This window comes from Pantherophis guttatus, chromosome 3 (assembly GCF_059756535.1).
Source record: "Pantherophis guttatus breed Tessera chromosome 3, ASM5975653v1, whole genome shotgun sequence".
NCBI lineage: Eukaryota > Metazoa > Chordata > Lepidosauria > Squamata > Colubridae > Pantherophis > Pantherophis guttatus.
Genome location: NC_142065.1, coordinates 107,670,722 through 107,692,658, shown reverse-complemented (window position 1 = coordinate 107,692,658; position 21,937 = coordinate 107,670,722). Strand labels below are relative to the sequence as shown.

General features: G+C 36.2%; 2 protein-coding genes across 5 annotated transcripts in view; one reads left to right on the top strand and one right to left on the bottom strand.

Annotated features, from left to right (window-relative positions):
• ANKRD45 (ankyrin repeat domain 45) overlaps positions 1-1,290 on the bottom strand; it is a 44,795-nt gene extending 43,505 nt beyond the window's left edge. Inside the window, exon 1 of one of the 3 annotated variants that reach the window (XM_087891137.1) lies at positions 1,057-1,290. The gene's annotated coding sequence lies outside the window, so the exon portion shown is untranslated. Of the gene's footprint in view, positions 1-413; positions 579-1,056 lie in introns of those variants that run through there. The other 2 variants (XM_034409788.3, XM_087891138.1) reach the window with 2 other exon arrangements.
• KLHL20 (kelch like family member 20) lies at positions 508-20,435 on the top strand. Of its 2 annotated transcripts, none has more exons than XM_034409781.3 (13): positions 508-840; positions 1,774-1,876; positions 2,258-2,316; positions 4,309-4,882; positions 7,713-7,871; positions 8,163-8,257; positions 8,550-8,665; positions 10,188-10,371; positions 13,244-13,387; positions 13,482-13,615; positions 15,293-15,501; positions 16,909-17,015; positions 18,669-20,435. In XM_034409781.3, the coding sequence occupies exons 3-13, from the start codon at positions 2,294-2,296 to the stop codon at positions 18,751-18,753; spliced, it is 1,830 nt and encodes a 609-aa protein (XP_034265672.1). In that variant the 5' UTR covers positions 508-840; positions 1,774-1,876; positions 2,258-2,293; the 3' UTR covers positions 18,754-20,435. The 2 variants fall into 2 exon arrangements, with proteins under 2 accessions (XP_034265672.1, XP_087747262.1); XM_087891136.1 differs by having other exon boundaries at positions 510-840; positions 2,258-2,333.
• Positions 20,436-21,937: the final 1,502 nt, after the last annotated feature.

The window sequence follows — 21,937 nt, the reverse complement described above, 5'->3', positions numbered from 1 at the left end:
ACTTCATCTTTTTATCCAAAACGTATTCTTTTTCCAGAAAAAGAAAAATTCGTTAGATCACGATACTCTTCAACAGATTATTTCTATTTTTTCTAGTCAACATTGTTTTCAACCGTGTTTTTGAAATTACAGAGTGCAGAATCATTATATTATACAGTACACTAATCAGTAAAAAAAAACTTGATCAAAACGGTGGCATGAATGGGCATGACCTTTACCAGCAGGGGTTCAAGTTTTATAAAAAGGGGATTTTGATTTGGGTTATATTCTGTGGAAGTCCGGGGGGAGGGGTGGGTTAGGGGGGGATTAGGGAGGTTAGGGAGGGTTGAGGGGGGGAAATGGGGAGAAAATGTAATTGTAAAACTTTTCCAATTAAAAAAAAAAACGGTGGCATGAATGGGCATGACCTTTACCAGCATTAGAATCCTGACCCCACTCAAAAGCAACCTCGCTGTGGGTCCCGAGTCCCCCGATATTTCCTGGCTGCTGGGAAGAAAAAAAAAAACCAGTAACCCCGTCGCCATAGAAACCCCTCAGCGTGGTTGAGGCCGGAACGCTTGAAACGACACTTGAAGTTCTTGCACGGAAAACTAAGGCCGAAGGATTACTTCCGGCGGGTGAAATCTGGTGGGGTGGAGTGCTGCCTACTGGCAGTTTCCGGCACCAGTGGGAACTGTGGGAATGATTGCGGCTGTGGCAGTCGGGAAGGTCCTGCGTTCCTCCCACCCCCTACAAGATACTGTGCAGAGCCCATGCCGATAGATGGCATTTCCTTGCAACGGCTTCTGGGCTCGCCGCCGCTGAAATTCAGAATAAGCTCCATTATCTTCCACCCGGGAGGTCAGTTTCCAGGGTTGGCAAAGCTTGTGGTCGCGGACAGTTGGGTCAGGGGAGGCTGTAAAAGAATCCGTGGGGAGAAAAGGGCATGGAAAAGGTCTCTTTGGGGCGAGACCTTGGGCTGAAGGGCATGCTGAAGTGTAACACTAGAAACACCCAGCAAAAATAAATCAGATCCACCTAATCTGCAGTTTCCCCCCCCTCGCCCCCAATACGTACCGGGCAGCTGCCTTGTTTTCAAGGTACCTCAAGCAGGATCGGGAGATCTCCGGAATGAAGTGGTGTTTAAATTTCCTAAATAAATCATGTAGTTGATCATCTTCCGGGGAAACAGCATTGGTTACATACCACTTTGAAAAGGAAATCTCTGCTTAGTTCCTGTAACCTATTAGCTATCATCAGTAGAGCTCCATGTTTATGCCTTCAACCATGTGAAGATAATGGCCACACCCCATATCTTGTTAAAGGTCTTTTTGAGGGGATGGAAAAAGTAAAAGTGAATGAACTTCCAATGAAGTTTAGAGGGTTCATACAAGGAGGAATACTGGACAGGTGCCTAAATTGCTGGTGAGGGATTGTGGGGGAGGGAATGAATGTTATTGCATGATCAATATCTGGCAGAGAGACTGTCATCACAGATCTCTGGCAGAGACACTCACAGATCAAAAGCAGGCTTTGAGACTCATTCATTTTGAGTTGGTAAATACATCTACCTTCTTTATCAACTGTCCAGTCTGTTATGTTCATTGATTTAGATAGCCCTTGTATGTGCTTTACTCTCTGAAACTAAGGAGAATATTCAGTGTCATCTTTTGAAAGTGTTCTGTGGTATCTAAACTATTCTAGGTTAACAAAGATTTATTTCAATGCAGACAACAAGAACAATGATGGGGTTTTTAGAGGAACCATTTCACTTTCTTTGCATTTTATTTTTAGGCATCTGGATGTCATCAACCTTGCTGTTCTCAGTGGATAAAATGAGTTGAAAGCAAGGATTATTGATTATTAAGCTTCTATTGTACCTCTATTTTATCACAGGGTGAGTGACTAATCTTGCTTTTTTAATTTCAAATGTATTCATATAATGACAACTGAACAAATGTTTGTTTTGTATGCAGGAATAAGTATACATTTTTATTTTAGAAGACAGTGCTGAAGTCTGGCCAGTTGTTTATGCGCAGTCCAGTGTATGTTCATCAGATTTATCTTATATAAAATAAAGCTAGAATTAAACATAGATTTAGTATGGTTATAGTAGTGGCAGAATCAGTTTGGAAAAGGATATGAATAGGTAGAAATTGTTAATAATCCTTATCTTAGAATTTATTTTATGGCGCATAATCTGATCATTTCTTAAATACGTAACAAACTATTTTAGTTGCCTTTTTGTTAAATAGTTTTGTTTTTATTCTTTGTCCAGGATCAGCAATAATTTAAAGACTTCTCTTTGCAGTGCATGGACACAAAACCAATGCGCAGGTAATTAAAATACTTAAGTAAGTAGATTGAATTGTGACATGATCATACTAAATTATGATTTATAATCAATGTATAGAATCTAGATAAGGGTTGGACTAGATGACCTACAAGGTCCCTTCCAACTTTGTTAATCTGTATCTATCTATTGGACAACAGTACTTTAAAACTTTCCATTTGTCCTCTTTTATTATTATTATTATTATTTTCCTCTGAGAACAGTGGTCTACTACAGTTGCCACTGTATTTTGGAAAGACAGATTGATGCAGAAGTGAGTGATCTACAACCTCTCATGGCTTTTGAATCACAACTGTCAGTATCTCTCACAGTTGGTCATGCCTTTTGAGACTGCTGAAGCATTATTAAGTTGCCTATCCCCATTTAAATGCTTCAGTGCATCTCTATAAATTTAAATTTTGTGTCTGTGTTATTTTAAGAGTTGGCAGCATTTGGTCAATCTTGTTTGATTTTAGAACCTAATAAGTTAAGCCTGGTTAGTACTCGGAAAGGAGATCATCTGGGAATTCCTGGACCATAAACTAGACTGGGAACTAAAATGCTGGAATAATACAATGGTAAATTATTCTTATACTGGGAAATATCCATGAAGGTTTGTTTTAAGGGTTGGTCTTTACTAATTCCTACCTATCTATCTGCATCATAATAATATTAATTAGTTTAATTTACAGCTATTTACTTGCCTTTCATGTACAATAATAATTAGTCACCATCATTTAATTAGTAATCTGACCTAAGTAGTTACTGAGATTAAAACTTGCAACAGCTATCTAAAATAGGATAATGGATAAGATATAGAAAACATATTTAAATAAAGCTTTCCTGCTTTACCTTCTGGATGGCTGATTCAACAAGATTTACTTTGACTTCTGGTATCAGAAAAACCAAGTGTCAGGGTCACACATTGAACAAAGCTGCAATATATTTAGCTTTGGGATGCATGTAAACATTGCCACTGTATACTGTTCAATAAACCATGGATACATCTTGACTTTTATCCCCTTAGCCATATCTTTTTGTACTATGATATACATAGGACGTTCAGGAAAAAATTACTTCGCTTTTTACAGAAAATTTAGAGAGACCACTAAAACTGTGGCATCTTTAGTTTCTTTTTTTGACCATTTTACTTTGGATTTATATTTTTTCTTACTCTTTTTCTAAGTTTAGATGTCATAAATAGATTTTTTAAAATCAAATTCTACTTTTTCAAATTATAAACATACAAATCGGAAAACAAATATTTTAACTGAAATCTAAGCAGCGTCCCCAAATAGCAGTTTATCATCTGCTCAATTTAATGATGACAACTCAAGCACTTTCTGACATGTTATTAGATATAGTACATAATGTTGAACAAATTGTCTATATGTCTTGTAGATAAGGTATCAATGTATCTTATTTTCAAGTAATTCTACAAGTATTGAAAATAATGTGAAATAATTATAAAACAGTCCCCTGATTCTCTCCCATTGTGTTGGATTCTATGTTAAAAAAGGAAATTGAATAATTAAAATATACATCTCATCCCTAATTATAAATATATTTCAGGGAATTTGAATATCTTGAAAAAAACTAGCAGTTTTTAAAAAAGAATTCTTATAACCCAAATTGTTCATAGTTTCTGTTTGGCTTTTTAATGTTTTCACATAGCTTTTGCTATTTGGATTCTGCAAGAAAATCTGATATTACATCCATTTTATTTTGAATATTTTCTTAGAAATTTGTTCAGTCCAAATCTTATATTTCCTTATTAAAGTATTTCCAGTTATAATAGGTACACTTTCCCTTTTAATAAAGAGCTACATTACTGTTTTTTCCATTGTTGAATGACTTCTATCAAAAACCTGTCAAGATGAAGTTTCTTATGACGCTTTTATTTCCTTCCCTTTATAGTTTAATAAATGCTTGTCCACTTCATGTTTTTGGTGTAATGTTTTCCATCCAATGGTCTCACTGCTTTGTTACTTTATTAGGTGTACTAGTAATCGAGCAGCTGAAACCGGAATGGATGTAACAAGCCGTTGCACTCTTGGAGATCCCAACAAACTACCAGAAGGAGTGCCACAACCTGCTCGCATGCCTTACATCTCGGACAAGCACCCTCGCCAAACATTGGAGGTTATCAATTTGTTGCGTAAGCACCGGGAGCTGTGTGATGTGGTCCTGGTTGTGGGGGCCAAAAAGATCTATGCCCATCGAGTCATCTTATCAGCCTGCAGTCCCTACTTCCGAGCTATGTTCACAGGAGAACTTGCAGAGAGCCGGCAGACTGAGGTGGTGATCAGAGACATTGATGAAAGGGCCATGGAACTGCTTATTGACTTTGCATATACTTCCCAAATTACGGTAGAAGAGGGCAATGTTCAGACCTTACTGCCAGCTGCTTGCCTTCTCCAACTAGCTGAGATCCAAGAAGCCTGCTGTGAGTTTCTGAAAAGACAGTTGGATCCTTCCAACTGCCTTGGCATTCGAGCGTTTGCTGATACTCATTCTTGCCGTGAACTTCTTAGAATTGCTGATAAATTCACTCAGCATAACTTTCAAGAGGTGAGTAACCCTATAATTAAAATCTGGTCAATATAAGCAAGTAGCAACATGAACTGTACCAAAGTAGGTGAAGATTCATTGTTTTTGAACAGTCCTCAGCATTAAAACAAAACAAAACAAAACCAACTTCCGTTCAATTACAAGTTTCATCCAGCAAAAATATATATGAGCTAAAATCCTTATTCCACATACTGTTAGCAAGAGTTTTTCATGTAGAGATTCTATGGGTTCCTTTATTTTTCCTTATTTTCTTTATTTTTAGCTACTTAATCTGTAATACAATTATATTACTTTATTATGGGTGAATACTGAAATTTGCTTCATATATTTTAAAACATTCGGCTATATCTTATTTGTTGAATCTGATTAATGTTTGAACTTTTTTACTTTAATTGAAAGGAAATGTGATAATTGCTCAAAATGAGTATGACATAATAGGACTGGATGTCTTTGCATCACAATTTTTTTTTATCTAAATTGTACTGTATTCTGCATAAACCAAACCTTAAAACTACATGCATCTTGTAAGTCTAAATTTTTAAACATTCTCATATTATGATAAACCTGTTTTTCTTTTTGATATTCCTCACTATAAATGTCATAAATGTTTTGGAGCAGAACAAATGTATTTTGACTGAGAACAATTATAGATTTTTAGTTTGGGGGAGTTCCTCAATTTTTATTAACTTGAGAATGAGAGTTATGTAGAATTACAGTTAATAGGGTACTACACTGAGAATACAGAAGAGAATACTTGCTAAAATACTGTATTTTGATAGAATCTAATAGTACTGTACTACCAAGTGAAAGTATTATTCTTAGAACGATAATTTTACAATCATAAGGAAACATTGCTCTGGGCCATATGTAGCTGAATTTCAGCATTGGTAGTTGTTATCTTATGACTTTTTGTATTATTTCATAATCCTAACAGTATTATTTCTGTTAATTAATTATTAATAATCATTTGTTATTATTAATAAATTGAAATGGATTACTTTTCACAGTGCGTTTCTTATACATAGTTAATGCAGCATGCTGTGTGGTGATCTATGAAGTGAATAATGGAAATAATGGAAATATTCATAATCTTTATAAAATAATTTATCTTCATGTTTAGATTAGCTCATTGGGAAAAGATTATATCCATGTATAAAATACAGGTATAACTGGGACCCAGTCAGCCAAATGAAATTGTGATCCTGCAAATTCTGAATTGGCAGGGACACTACTTTTACAAGTCATATGGTGTTCACATGAAAAATTATTTTTTTTGCAACTCTTTGATGTATTATATGAGAAAAAGAGATACTTGAATAAAATGTTAACAGAATTCTTAGAATAAACTGATTTGAAATCTATAATTTGCTCAGTAAACAATAGAACTTTATAAAAGGAATTGAATCACGGAATGTAAAGGAAGGGATCTTGGAGATAATCTTGTCCAGTACAGGAATTTGCGATCCTGGCATTCCCAACAAATGATCATCCAGCCTGTATTGAAACAACTCAGATGAAAGATACTTTGCTGCCACAGCTGCAGAAAAAGCTATCTAATTGAATGTTTTATTATTTATTTAAGATGTTTACATATACCCTTCTCCAAGAAATCCTAAAATGTTCACAATTACTAATTAGAATACAATGTTTTATTTTTTAAAAATTTAATCCTAAAATGTTCACAATTACTAATTAGAATACAATGTTTTATTTTTTAAAAATTTAATCCCATGGAATTTCTGTGTTACAAGATCAGCTGGATCTTTAAAAAGATAAAAGTAAGGATTTCCCCATTTGCTAAATGCATTCGGCTTTTGGAAGAGGAGCAAGGCAATCTCAATCCTCTCAGTAAAACTCCAAATATGGTTTTATTATTAAAACTATTATATGTCTTATGTTAAGTGATTTTATCCTACTTGCCTGGGAACCTATGGTTTAGAGTGTGTGAAGGTCTGTACAATTGTTATATTTTGTACTGTTGCTTCTCAAAAGCAGTCCAAAAAAGAGATTTCAGAAAGTTCCTTCAATTGACCTGATTCCAATGGGGCAAGATAATATCTTTTTTCTTAGTTCTGTATGTTATAGCAATGTTATGGATTCTCTTCTATCTTTGGAAAAAGTTGTTTTCCACTGAGGGCCTAGAGGGAATGCATATGTACGTGTTTGCAACTTGTCAGGAGCTTGTATTTCGCACTTTAGTGCTTGGCAGCTTTTGCAGTCTGAGTCCCTCTGAGGTGCACAGCCCCTGTGTGTATATTTAGAGAAAGCAAATGAAAAGGAGGTGGGATAAAGTGAGTCCATCTTGTAACCCTGGGGCACTCTGTCTTTGACAGAAACTAAGATCAAAAGGTTTTTAACATTTGCCTACAATGCATTGAATAATTTTGCTTGAGGCTCTCTGTACTTTTTTTTGTCCATATTACAAATGTAATTTCTTTATTGAAATGATTTATTCTCTCAATAGCATTTTGGGTTGTCATTATTTCCTGATTACAAATGGAGAAACAGAGACCTATGGGGACAACTCTATAAAGGCCACTTTTAAGCCATAAATGGCAAACATCTTAATTAATGCTTCTGGAATCAAAGCAAATGATTCTGCTTAATGACCCATACTGATTTTGAACTTAGATAATTTATATTGATGGCTTAATGTAAATAACATATTTCTTATATAAAATTTTTATTTATGTAAAAATGGTGCTTTAGATATATTATAAAATGCCTAAGCTGAAATATGCAAAAGCTAAAGGTGCCGAAATACTTTCTTCAACAGAACTTCTGAATTTCCAAATGGCTCTGCTTACTTTAAAATCTTATCTTATTATAGGTGATGGAAAGTGAAGAATTCATGCTGCTTCCAGCCAATCAGCTTATTGACATCATTTCCAGTGATGAACTCAATGTCCGGAGTGAAGAACAAGTGTTTAATGCAGTAATGGCTTGGGTCAAATACAGCATTCAAGAAAGGCGCCCGCAGCTTCCTCAGGTACACTCCAAATATATTTCTTACATGATTGCACATATCCAAATATGCTATTTTGCAGGATATTCATTTCTTTGTTACTTATTTGCAGTGCTGTTGTTTGTTAAGATGAACAAAACAAGAGTTGGTTGTTTGAAAATGTATCAGAATGTGAAATAGCAGTTCATTCAGCCCTACTCTCTATGAGGTGATACTCAAAGCTCTGAGGCCACATTTAATTTGATCATTGGAACTTGCTAGATCTCCCGGAATAGTAGAACATCTGATTTTTGATCCTTTGTTCTTGATTGACAGGTTTTGCAACATGTCCGCTTGCCACTGCTTAGTCCAAAGTTCTTGGTGGGCACAGTTGGCTCTGATCCCCTCATTAAAAGTGATGAAGAATGTAGGTAAGTCTTTACTAATGAGAAATATCCTACAGTTATTAATATAAAATTGTGAAGTTGCTCAGTTAAAAATTACTATGTCAGTCTATAGCACTTTTTAATATGTTTCTTTCTTAAGACTTGCTTATTAGAAAAATGTTTATCTTTGACATCTTTTCTATCAACAAATACATATGTAGACCAAAATATGCATTTCATGCTTCATCTTTCAATATAAATACCATCAATATTAAAAATTATATTTCAGATTAGCAGTACTTATTTTTCCTTGGGCTGTATTTTAATTTATTTGTAGGGATTTAGTAGATGAAGCTAAGAACTACTTGCTGTTGCCCCAAGAACGACCATTGATGCAGGGTCCTAGAACCCGACCACGCAAACCCATCCGTTGTGGAGAGGTGCTCTTTGCAGGTATGCATGCATGTCCATAAGTCTTAGCATTTTTGTCAGTTGTGAAGAGCCTTTGCTTTTTTCTTAGATCCCAAGAAATCTTTGTGTTTTTCTTACTTGGGAAAAAAATATAAAACTATGGTGAGATGAAAAATTCACAATGTGTCTTACAAAATGCAGGTTCCTCAGACAGAAATGTGAAAGTAGGATAAAAAAGAGGAAAAGCATAGCCAAAGAAGTTGTAGCAACAAAAGTAAAGGTGATCTGGCTGTGTTACCTTGAAATCCTACGATAAGAAAACATAAAAGGCAGAACAGTAGATAGAACTGATACATTTTGGAGTACACATTATTTGCTGCATATGGTTTCCTGCACTGTGGTTGATGTACCTTTTTAATTTTCTCACTTATACTCATGCACATAACTTGTTACAGCCCTACAGAGAGACGAGAATCTTCTTCTTGTCTTTCATAATGCAGAAGTCACAGGGGAATTGCCCTACTTCTACAAGTGAGGGTGGCTGGGAGGGACAGCCACCTGGTCCTGGTATACAGGCGGGAATTTATTAGTGGACAGAAACATACCAGTCAACGAGGTTGAGACATACAGTAGGTAAAAATTGCCACCCTTTTGTCCCCCTGGTCACTTTTGCACTTTAAGTATGTTGGCTCCCAAATCCTCACTGCCCTTTACTTGTTCCTGTATAGTCAGATGGAGAAAATCCACAACCACCATTCAGAATTATAACTTACTTAGATTTGTACCCACGGAATCCTGGACTTGCTCCTGCTGAGTCTTCAAGAGGTTTGTCCTATTGAAACTCCAAAGAAATATGTCCAAACAGGTTTAGAATTGGTGAAGATAAAGGGCAAAGGCAGACACCATAAGTCTATAAAAATGTCAGAGGTATGCCAAATGCAGGCTTCTCTACCTTCCTGACCTTCCGATCCTGTCGACTATGGCAGGCTGTTGTGGAAAAAATGCTCACTTAAGTAAGGAATCAAAGCATTTGCAGATAGCTGCAACCAAATATTTCTTTATCTATATCCATCTTTATTTTTACAAATAACATAAAGGTAGTGAACATATCTGACACATCTTCCCCCTCCTTTCCCCACAACTCTGTGAGGTGAATTGGATTGAGAGAGTGACTGACCCAAAGTCACCTATGTGGCTTTCATGGCTAAGGCAGGACTTGAACTCGTGGTCTCTTACTTTCTCTATATTTTGTTTTTCTAAAGAGCCTTCATGCCTGCCTTTTCATCTGATACTTTACTAGCACCTTCAAATTGTACCCATATATTGCACATCAAGGGAAAGATAACAATCTTGTTTCTGTTACCTGTTTTTCTCTCCTCCAGGGTCATCAGACAGCTGCAGTTTGTCTGCTGGGTGTAATATGCACTTTAGAGGCATGTGCGTGTGCATTTGTGTGTGTTTATGTGTATGTATATGTATATATATAAAATATTATCTGACCCCCACGCTCCATATGTCTAATTATATCCTGCCATTCTACTGTCTCCCAATTTGATTTTCTCAGTGGGTGGCTGGTGTAGTGGAGATGCAATTTCCAGTGTTGAGCGCTATGATCCTCAAACAAATGAGTGGCGGATGGTAGCTTCCATGAGCAAAAGACGTTGTGGTGTTGGAGTTAGTGTCTTGGATGATCTTCTTTATGCAGTAGGAGGACATGATGGTTCTTCCTACCTAAATAGTGTAGAAAGGTAAGTTCTTATCAAACAAAACATAAGCTCTTCAATGTGTGCTTGCTAACATTATAGCAATGATTTATTTATTTAAGGGATAAATAAATTATTTATTTAATGGAAAAGCAATATATATATATATATATATATATATATATATATATATATATATATATCTCTCATAGTATGAGACTTGGGAACAGTGGCAGTGTGTTATGGTGGTTTTAGAGTACTATGAGGCACACCTGGAAAAACAAGCCGCGCTGGTTTTCCTAGATGCCCAAAAAGCATTTGATAATTTAAATTGGAAATTCATTATCACACAATTAAAAAATATGAAATTTGGAAGAAAATTTGTAAAGACGGTGGAAAAAATTTATTCAATACAAAGAGCAAAAGTGATAATGAACAGTGACACCACAGAAAAATTTGACATAACAAAAGGGGTAAAACAAGGATGCTTGCTTTCTCCACTTCTTTTTATTCTAACTTTAGAGACACTTTTAATAAAAATTAGAAAGGATCAAGATATAAAAGGCTTAAAAATTTAAAAAGAAGAATATAAAGTCCAAGCATTTGCGGATGATTTAGTATTTATTTTAGAAGAACCATTAGAAGTGGGACCAAATTAATTCAAAAAGTAGAAGAATTTGGCGAGGTAGCGGGGCTTAAAATTAATAAAAGTAAAACAGAAATAATAACAAAAAATCTTACAAAAAACAAGATAGGGAATTGGAAGAAAAAACAGGTATGCAAAGAGCTAAGAAAGTAAAATATTTAGGGATTTGGCTAACGGCTAAATGTTCCTCAATTAAGGAAGATAATTATGATAAGCTACTACAACAAATAAAAAAAGACTTAGAAAATTGGAAAAATCTTCCACTGGAAGGATTGCATCTATTAAAATGAACATACTACCAAGAGTACTATTTCTATTCCAAGTGACACCAATAAAACCAGGGAAAAGTTGAAGATTTAAACAAATTAACATTTGGCAAGGAAAAAAAATCAAGGATTAAGTTGAAAACTATTACAGGATAGCGAAGAGAAAGGAGGCTTCACACTTCCAGATTGGGAATTGTATTATCAGGCAAGAGCGTTAACATGGGTCAAAGATTGGATTGAACTAAAAAATAAGAGGATCTTAACACTAGAATGGCATGACCTACAACTAGGGTGGCATGCATTTTTATGGGATGGGAAGAAAAGCTATTTTCAAAGACACCTCATTAGGAATGCCTTATTATACGTCTGGCAAAAAATAAAAAAAAACCCACTATACCAAAATACAAACTGGTTATCCACAATGGAAGTGCTGAAATGCCCAAAACTAACAGATATAGACAAATTAATGTACAAGGATCTAATAAATGAACAAGGGTATTTGAAAACTAGACAAGAATTAAAAGATCAGGGTATAGATACAGATTGGTGGACATATACGCAAATCCAGTCCAAGCTCCTGTTTTGTGCGGGTCCTCAGGACTCAAATCTCTCATCTTTTCTATTTAACGTCTTTATGAGGCTATTGGGTGAATTTATCTAGTGGCATGGGATTGGCTGTCACCATTATGTGGATAATACCAGTTGTGTATCACAACTCCAGGCCAAACAAGTGATGTCTGTGTCCTGGCATCTGGACTGTTAAAGTCTGGATAAAAGTTTCAGTTTCAGCCATAGGAAGACTTTTTAAGATCATTATGCTAATTACTAATTATATTCCAATACATTACTTAATAGATGCAGTGTAGACATTATCTTCACGTGGCTTTTGTATTATTATTAAAATGGCTCAGAATTTTTCTTCCCTTTCAAAAAAATTATATAGTCAACATATGACCAAAATTGAGCCCAAAATTTCTTTTGCTAAGTAAGACAGTTGTTAAGTGAATTTTGCTCCATTTTAGGACATTTTTTCCACAGTTGTTAAGTGAATCATTGCAGTTAAGTTATTAACATGGTTGTTAAGTGAATCTGGCTTCCCCATTGATTTGGCTTGTCAGAAGGTCACAAAAGATGATCACATGACCCGGAATACTGCAACCATCATAAATAAGAAACAATTGCTAAGCATCTGAATTTTGATCATGTGACCATGGGGATGCTGCAATGGTCAGAAGTATGAAAAATGGTCATAAATTACCTTTTTCAGTGCCATTGTAAATGAACTGTTGTAAATTAAGAACTATCTGTATAGGGATTTTTGATTTCTTTGAAGGTAGTAATAGGCAGTTTATGCACCGTAGAATACCTTCAGGCTGTGCAGTTTCATCTTATGTTGACAAAGGGAACTGTACAAAACCCTTCATGTAATCCCAAAATTTTGCTTTGTGAAACAGTAGAGAACAAGCCAAAAAAACAAATTCAGATCTCACCATGAAAAAGTAAAATCAGAAAATTGTAACTTGGATCATCATATACACATATAAATACAGCTTGGTTAACAGATTTCTCCACCTCTGTGGCTTGCATTGATACAATATTCAGTTAAAAAATATTAGCAACCTTAAAATCAACTACAAATTAGCATTAAAAGTAGCAGTTTAAATTCAACACATAAGGCGGACCATATCTTAAAAATCATGAGCAATCCAGCGAGAATTAAGCATGTATCAGGTAATGAAGGTTTTCAAAAGAAACGAAAACAAGAATTTCACCTCCTTCCTCTCTTCTCCCTCTTCTGGAGTGAATCAGTTATTTATTCTGAACAGAAATGCTATTCTGAACATAGTTTTGCTTTTACTCCAGTATTTAATCTCAATCCAGGTGAACTCTCTTAACAATATAGATGGAAAATAGAAGTTTCAAAAGAAGAAAATTCAGAACTCATAAGAAAAAGAGCGAGAATTTACAAGATGATTACCATGAAGAATATATCTTTCTTTTCCAGATATGATCCAAAAACCAATCAGTGGAGCAGCGATGTGGCACCTACCAGCACCTGCAGAACCAGTGTTGGAGTGGCTGTACTTGGTGGATATCTGTATGCTGTAGGTGGTCAGGATGGTGTTTCCTGTCTCAACATCGTTGAAAGGTATTTTAGAAATCATCTTGGAAAAAGAGTTCCTTCAGGAAGATAGCAGAATTATTTTTACTGGCAGTGAGATGTTTCCTTCTTTTTGTTTCAGATACGATCCAAAAGAAAACAAATGGACTCGTGTCGCTTCCATGAGTACTAGGCGACTTGGAGTGGCTGTGGCTGTGTTAGGGGGTTTCCTGTATGCTGTTGGAGGTTCTGATGGGACATCACCTCTGAACACAGGTATTTCCCATAGAGGCTTCATTTACTTTCATACCTTTGTTGCTCAGGGACATTGAACAATGAAAAAATTGTTATTGGTGTTATTGAGAAAAAAATGAGCCTGTAACACAGCAGAAAATATTACTTTTTTTACCAAGTAGTTATACCTCATTAATTCTTCATTAAGTAGATCGGTTGTCTCTGATAGACAGATTTCCCAGGTAAATCAATTGAGAGTTTTGATTAAAAGTGATTAACAGTTCCTCAGGATTAAAAAGTTTATATAGGATACAATTAAATAGAACCAGTATTTTAGTTAGTATATCTCCAGATTTGAGAAATAATATGTACAAACTGCTACTTTTTAAATACTCTTCTGTGTTGCTTGAAACATCTGATGGGCTACCAATATACAGTAAACTGAATACTGAATTAGATTACCGTATTTATCAGCGTATAATGCGCACTGGCGTATAACACGCACCTTAATTTTAAGAGGGAAGTTTCAGGAAAAAAATTAAATTTTAAATAAAGAACTTTGAAGCATAACAAATGTAAAAGCAGCTGTGCTAGACCCAAAATGGCCCCTGCAACAAGCAGGAACCTCACACAGCCACAAAAAGCCCAAAAAACCAACTTTCACACTTTACACACACAAAATTCCACATACAGCTTTGTGAGATTTTGTGTGTTTGTGTAGTTAGAGTGAAACACTACAGAAACACACTAAATCTCAGAAAGCTGCACAAATATTATTTTATTTTAATTTATTTTTATTTTTATATAAAAGCAGCTAAATTTAAAACTTCCTAAACTTTAAATGGCTGTCTAAAAAAAGAACAACTAAAAAAAACCCCAATTAACTATTTTTTTTAAAGCTCCCAAATGGGAAAAAAACTTACCCAACAGAACAGGGGTCTCCAATCTTGGCAACTTTAAGACTTGTGGACTTCAACTCCCAGAATTCCTAAGTCAAGGCAGGCAGGCAGAAAGAGCTGCTCACCGATGAGCTTGATTGCAGTCAGGGATATTCAGTTGATTGCTGATGCATGGATTGCGATCGTCATGCAATCAGCAACTAAGGTAAGGAAGCCGGAGGCTGTGGGGCGGGGGGGGGAGAAAAAAAGAAACTTTTTTCCTTTTACATGGCTCTGGCGATCCTGATCCTGAGTTGCCTGATTAGCAGGCAATTCAGCTGGGATGTCAGAGCTTGGCTGCTCAGAGCCATTTAAAAGGGAAAAAAGCCTCTGCTGATCGCGGGGCTCAGCTGGGCATAGGGGGCGGGGGCAGGAATTTTTGCTACTGGTTTTCCGAACTGCCCGCCACCATCGCTACCTACTTGCCCGAGCCGGTCCGAAGCGGGAGCATTTCACCCCTGCCCAAGACCCTAACATATCCCAGGCTATCTCTGACAGTGTCTCAGATGCTGTAAACTCGCCATTCGTTCTTTTTACAGTATTTTTTAATACATATCGGTGTATAACGCGCACATGCGATTTCCACATTATTTTCAAGATGAAAAAGTGCGCGTTATACGCCGATAAATACAGTAGTTTATAGTTTGATAATTACCAATATCTCATGTTCTGATTATTCTTTTGTTACAGCTGTTGATACGGGGGAGGAGGGGTTTAGACTGTGTTTTGCTATTGTTAGATGCCTTTATTGTTTGACCAGTATCATAAAAACCATCCACAGTGGAACGCTACAATCCCCAGGAGAATCGCTGGCATACAATTGCACCTATGGGCACTCGACGTAAGCACCTAGGCTGTGCCGTGTATCAAGATATGATCTATGCTGTGGGAGGCAGAGATGATACTACCGAACTTAGCAGTGCTGAGCGATATAATCCCAGAACTAACCAGTGGTCTCCTGTAGTAGCTATGACATCACGCCGTAGTGGGGTAAGGTCTTTGGTTGGTTGACTACTATTTCTCCATATGTTCCATGATTAGACTGTTGAGTATTAAGAGACCAATTTAATAGGAGTACAAAAGTTGCAATTAAAAACTTAGAATTTGGAAAAGGAAAAGGTAGCACGGTATTGGTAGTCTTCTTTGTGGAAATGTGTTTGTTTTGTGCATAGACATTACAGCTGAATGAACTTAGAACCCTGGTTCCATGTTGATATGTACTATAATGATTATTTATAAAGTATCAGATTACACAATATAAGATCATTTTTAATGGAAGATCTTTAGATACTGTTTGTATTTAAATGAAACTTAGGCACATAAAATGATCTGTGCAAAGTTACTATTCCAAGTGTTTTACGTGTGCATAAAAATAATTACAGGTGGTCCTTGACCTATGACCATTGGTTCAGTGACCATTCAAAGTTACAATATTACTGAATGAATGGTGGTTATAACCACTTCATGGAAATCCGGCTATCCTAGCACCTCTGCAATCATGTGAATGGAGTCTAGACACTTGACAACTTTTGTACTTTTGAGTGGTTGTCAGGTACCCTGCAATCAGGCATTACTGTTTGCAATCTTCCCTGCCATCTTCTCTAAAAAGTCAATTAGAAAGTCAGCAGGGAAGGTTGCAAGTCACTGGGCTAAGTCTCCCCCACCTGTCTCTCTGCATTTGTGCCATGCCAACCATTTGGGCACCCTTGTGGACCCTCCCCAATGCTTGCTGCACCTCCTCACACTATTGCACACCCAACCTGCACCTCCTATTTTCTGATTTACTTGCACACCTCCCCAATCCATGCTGTCTCATATACTCTTTCACCTTTTCCAACCATGACTCTCACACATACCTTTGCACCCTCTCCAATCAGTGCCTACTGTGCTCAAGATGCGCACCTCTTGCACATCCCCTTATGCAGCCTGCTTGACCTGCACCATGTCCCTCATGCATCCTATTACCCTGTCACTTCCTCTCCCACACAGCAGCAACCACTTATCTCCTAGTCTGCCAACCTGGAACTTGTAACTTCCTGCCTGCTTTTCCATTGACTTTGGTTGTGGGAAGCCAGCAAGTTTGCCTTATCTAATGACCGTAGGATTCAGTTAATATTGGCAATGGGACTGCAGGAATTGCCGTCACTACAGTTGCAGTTTAGAACACTGAACATCAAAAAATTGTACTGCAGCATTCTTGCTTATGTAATTAACAGAAATATTTTATTTACCTACATCCTACTTTTATTATTTTAATAACTCAAGGTAGCAAACATTATTAATATTTCTTCTTCCTCCCATTTCCCCCATAACTCCATGAAGTGAGTTAGACTGAGAGTGACTGACCTAACCATTAGACCAGACTTAACCACTAGACCAGACTTAATTATCTCATAGGTTGGACTTGCTGTAGTGAACGGACAGCTAATGGCCGTGGGAGGCTTTGATGGCACAACATACTTGAAGACTATTGAGGTATTTGATCCTGATGCCAACACATGGAGGTAAACTACAAAAGTTATAAGTGATAAAGAAGGCATAAATCACACTGTATTTATTTCAACATGTTATCCCTCTGATTATATAATCAGCCCTTGAAAATAATGGGTCAGTTCACAAACAAGTTATAATCTATGGCAGGGATCTCCAACTGTTCTTTGCGGATCAGTGGGGGGAGGGGGGGAGAGGAGATGGTTCCGCACAAGCACTGGGCGTGTGTAGCTCCATTTAACTGAGCAGCAGGTACACGCACCCACTGCTCGCACAAAAGGAGTTTCGCACGTGAGTGCCTGCCACTCATGCAAATGGAGCTTCCTATACAAGCACACTTGCCCAACACTTGTATAGCCCAGTTCTGAACAGGCTGCAGCCCAATACCTGGCCGTGGCCCATGGGTTGAGGACTCCTGATCTACCATATGAAGTACAAGATATAATGAGTGATTTCACACATTATACTAAACCATAGTATAATTCAATTCTAAACATGATGGTGTGGCATAATGTCTGTACAAAGCACCCACTGTGGGTATAAGGGCAGGAGCAATACACATACACTCTCAGAATTCATGATCTGTGTTTTCTGAAATGGAAGTGAGTTTGATTAAAGTAGTGTAAATGTGCACAGTTAATACCAGAGGAACTCCACAAAGATATCTATTATCTTCCAAAATTATTTATTCTTACGTGGAATAAATTATAGAATTATATCAGTTGTGAAATTCAGCTTTACTTAATGCCCAAACTGAGCTATTCTGGGAATTCTAATTTCTTTAAAGGTTAAGTCATTTGTCTTATTGCAGATAGGACATTTGCAGATATTGAAGATTTTACCTTAAATAAAATGCGTAGAAAGATCTGACACAGATTACCTTTACCTTGGTATATGCAAGGTATATTCATTCTAAGTTTAAAAATATTCTGCTAATCAAATTATATGAGGAAAAACAGAGAACGTGCAAGAGATGTTAGTAGCTTACTAGTTGCATTTTAACACATGAGCATGAATGTTACTTTTTTCTTAGCTTATTCCCAATTTGTTTTTAGCTTTTCCCAAGCTTAACTAATTCAGAGGTGCAAGAAAATAACTTCTTAAAAAAGGAATGCAAACCTTCAATTTATCAAACATATTGACAACTTAGTTTGTTCAACAAACCTTGATTAGTCATGGCTTAACATGTGTTGCAATCACAATGTATAGAAAAAAAATCATGTATGTTTTGATGAATTAATAAGATTTAATCAATAATGGATCTTCTAAAATAATAGTTTAAAATTTGGAAAAATGAAAGCTTATGCTAAAAATTTTCTTATTCACCATTGCATTTCATATTTTATGGTTTTAATACATTTTTATTATTGCAGTGTTTCATTCAGATTTTAATCATTTAATTCATCATAGTGAATAATTCATAAGTGAATAAAATTAGAATTAAAAGCATATGTTTGTGACAATATGATGAAAAACCTTCTCATGAACTTCTTACACAAGCTTGTTGACTTATAAGCATTATGTAAATTTGCATGCATTGAATATAAATGACTGAGTGTCTCATTTTCTAAATCAATTGTATTTAGAATCCTGTTTTAGACTTTTCAGCAGTCTTATCTCTGATTCTTATACGTTTTGTTATAAGAAGCATACCATTTCTTCTGCAGGCTGTATGGAGGAATGAACTATCGTCGACTTGGAGGAGGTGTGGGGGTTATCAAAATGACACACTGTGAATCCCATATATGGTAAAAAGCCAAAGGGAAAAATTTGCTTGTTTCCTCATTCCAACTGAAACATTTGTGTTAGGTAACTTAAGAGACTTTCAAGACTCTAGTAAAATGAGATCACTTATGTTCTTGCTGTGCCTCTTCCTTTGGAACTGTAGTGGATATTCAAATGTTTGCTCTCTTCTCTGCTACAATTAAGGAAGAACATGCTACCCAACTGCAGAAAACTCTCTGGAACAGTAATTTCCTTGTCTTTATCTTCCTACCCTAATATAATCTTTCTGCTGGAACTGGAATTCACTGTTACTCCAAGCATTGTCTAAGATCCCAGATATATGTGAGTTCTTTCAGAGAGGTGAACCTGTGTGAAGAAGTGATAAGCTGTAAGAGCAATGTTTCTATAAACATCATTTTCCTTATTTTGAAAGTATAATAAAGCCAGATGCTTCTCTGCATCTGCCTTGTTGTAAAGAAAATGGCATTCAACCTACTCATTTCAGCAGGATGAGTGATAGATTTTGCTTAAAACATATTGTACTGAGAGTATTGGACAGTTTTCTTAAAACTGAGACTTACTCCATTTTATTCATTACACACACACACACACAAAGCACAGAGCTATTAAATAAGGACATCAGTGTTACTCAGTAACAAGAACAAAGTATTGCAAATTGATGATCTAGTAATTGGAACAAGAAATAGAAATACCGAAGTTTTAGCACAATTTATTAGATGGTTTCCACGAAACTAAACAGAAGCAATTCAGAAACCCAGATCTACTTTTATTTAGTGCTGTTAATTTTATTGAAATGAGTGCGAACCTTAGATGCATTTCACTGTTGGCATAGTGGGAACATTTCTCTAATACACAATCACAAATCTGGACAGTAATCTTGCAGTATAGGTTAAAAAAGGGGGGAAAAGTACCCACAATAATTTATAGGAAATAAAATAAATTCCCACTTTAGCCTCAGGTACTATCCTTACTCTGCTTTAAATGTCTGGATTCCAAAGTATAAGAAGGCCAGGCTTACTATGCTTCTGAAAGAAGTTATTAGAGCATTAGGACTTTCAGTTTAGCTTTTCATATTTATCCTTAAGATGTAGTTTTATTCTGTTGGGGGGGGGGGTTTAGACCAGTTTATGAAAATTGGATTGTAAAAATACATTTATTATAACCATGTCAGCATTGCAGCTGAATCAGGTGCAGGATATCTATGTACAGCTTATATCTGAATTGAGTGATAACAATTCTTAATTTGATACATCCTGCGACACCTTACAATTTCTTACAATTCCAAAACCTTACAAGTTCTTACAATTCCAAAAGCTGCAAAAGAATGGATAAACTGCCTTGATCTTTGTGGATTATAACCATTGGGAAAAAAACAAGAGACTCTAAAGTGTCCTGTTTCACATTTATAAGAAACAACTTTGTTTATAAATTCCAGCATCTTCAATGTCTATTATATCTATTCATGGATTTGGATGGGGTGAAGAATCACAAATCAAATTTGGGGAGACATTACTTGAGATGATAAAACCTTTTACCCGAAAGGTTGGCATTCTTGTGTTTACATATTGAACATTTGCACCTTTATGAAGAAAAAGTATTCTGTAAACAATTGTTTACATATAATTTATGCTTTTTCTAGCATGTTAACTTGTATAGTGTTATTAAATAAAATCTGTGTGAGTATTCTATTCTCTCATGACTCCTGTATTTGCCAATTGATATTGTAATACTCAAAAAAAATTGTTTATTCTAGTTATGAATGCTTTTTTACATAGGTCAGTTGATATATGTACTCTCAGTAAGCTTTTTGTTTATTTTCTTTTTTCATCATCTGTAGTTTATTGTAATAGACAAAAACTGCAGGAACCCTAAAAAGGATTGAAAGTTGTAAATTGTGCCCAGTTATTTAACAAAATTTATATGGTTGCCCAACTTACTCTGTTACTCCGGGCAATTTACAACAAAAAAAAACAACATATAAAATCAATCACAACAGTACCCCTCCAGCCTCCCCCCTCCAACAATCAAACAAGCCATTTGATGGGCTGTGGGGCCCATTGGCAAAACCAGGTCTTCAGAGCATTGCGAAAGAGTAATCAAAGCAGAGTTGAATCTTATATCTGTAGGGATGATGTTCTATAGGGAGTCAGTCACATGGAAAAATCCCTTGTTCTCGGTCCCACTAGATGGACCTCCTTAGGAAAAAAGACCTGTAGCATTCCCTGCCTCCCTGCTCTAGTAGGTCAGGTAGAAGTGATCAGGAAAAGATAGCCTTTGAAATAACCGGATCCAAAGGCTTGTAGGGCTCTGAAGGTAAACACCAGCACCTTGAATTGGATCAAGAAACAAAATGGCAGCCAATGCAGCTCCCACAGGAGCGATGATGTGCACATTTAAGCCTGCCCAAAATCATGTGGACCACTGCATTTTGAATCATTTGAACCTTTTGGATACTTTTCAAGGGCAGCCCCATATAGAGCATGTTGCAATAGTCAAAAGACTATGCTTTACAGTATTGGGAAAAAGTTATAGCAAGATTAATTATTAAAACTTGTAATCTCCTATATTCTTTTATTCAGTTTTTATGTCATCAGTCTAAAGACACTCAATAATTACAATGTAACAGTAAAAAGAATAGAATTAAACGTACAATAGAAATCAGGAACAAAAATCAAGAACAAGTGATGCAAATTGTGTAAATGAAAAGTATTTGAAAAAGCTATGAATGTTTTTCAGTTTGATCTCAGTAGAGAGCTCATTCCATAGCATTAGTGCCACAACAAAGAAGCAACACTTTTTACCTTCACCAGGAATGTGGAACAAGACAGGTGTACTTTTCTATATGATGTAACAGGTTGGGCCGAATCTGGTTGGAGGAAAGCAATCTTCTAGATGCCCAAATGTCAAGCCACGAAAGACTACAGTACTTTAAATTGTAGTTAGACCTGAACTGGTAACAAAATGCTAATATGCCCCAATGTAAGAAACCAGTTAAGACTTAGCCACAAAGGGACTCCCATGTAAAGCATACTGCATTCGTATATACAGTTCGTAATGAGAGCATGTAGGCTTGTCACCATTATATAACTGCAGTTGGTGCACCAGCCAAAGTTGGGCAAAAGCCCACTAGCCACAACATTCACCTGTTGTTCAAGCAGGACACATGAATCTCAAAAGATTCCCAAACCAC

Excerpts from the sequence above, each read along its gene's own strand:
- KLHL20 (XM_034409781.3), top strand. The coding sequence starts at position 2,294 with ATGGACACAAAACCAATGCGCAG. Across the intron at positions 4,883-7,712 it reads CTCAGCATAACTTTCAAGAG|GTGATGGAAAGTGAAGAATT; the intron begins GTGAGTAACCCT and ends ATCTTATTATAG. Across the intron at positions 8,258-8,549 it reads AAAAGTGATGAAGAATGTAG|GGATTTAGTAGATGAAGCTA; the intron begins GTAAGTCTTTAC and ends ATTTATTTGTAG.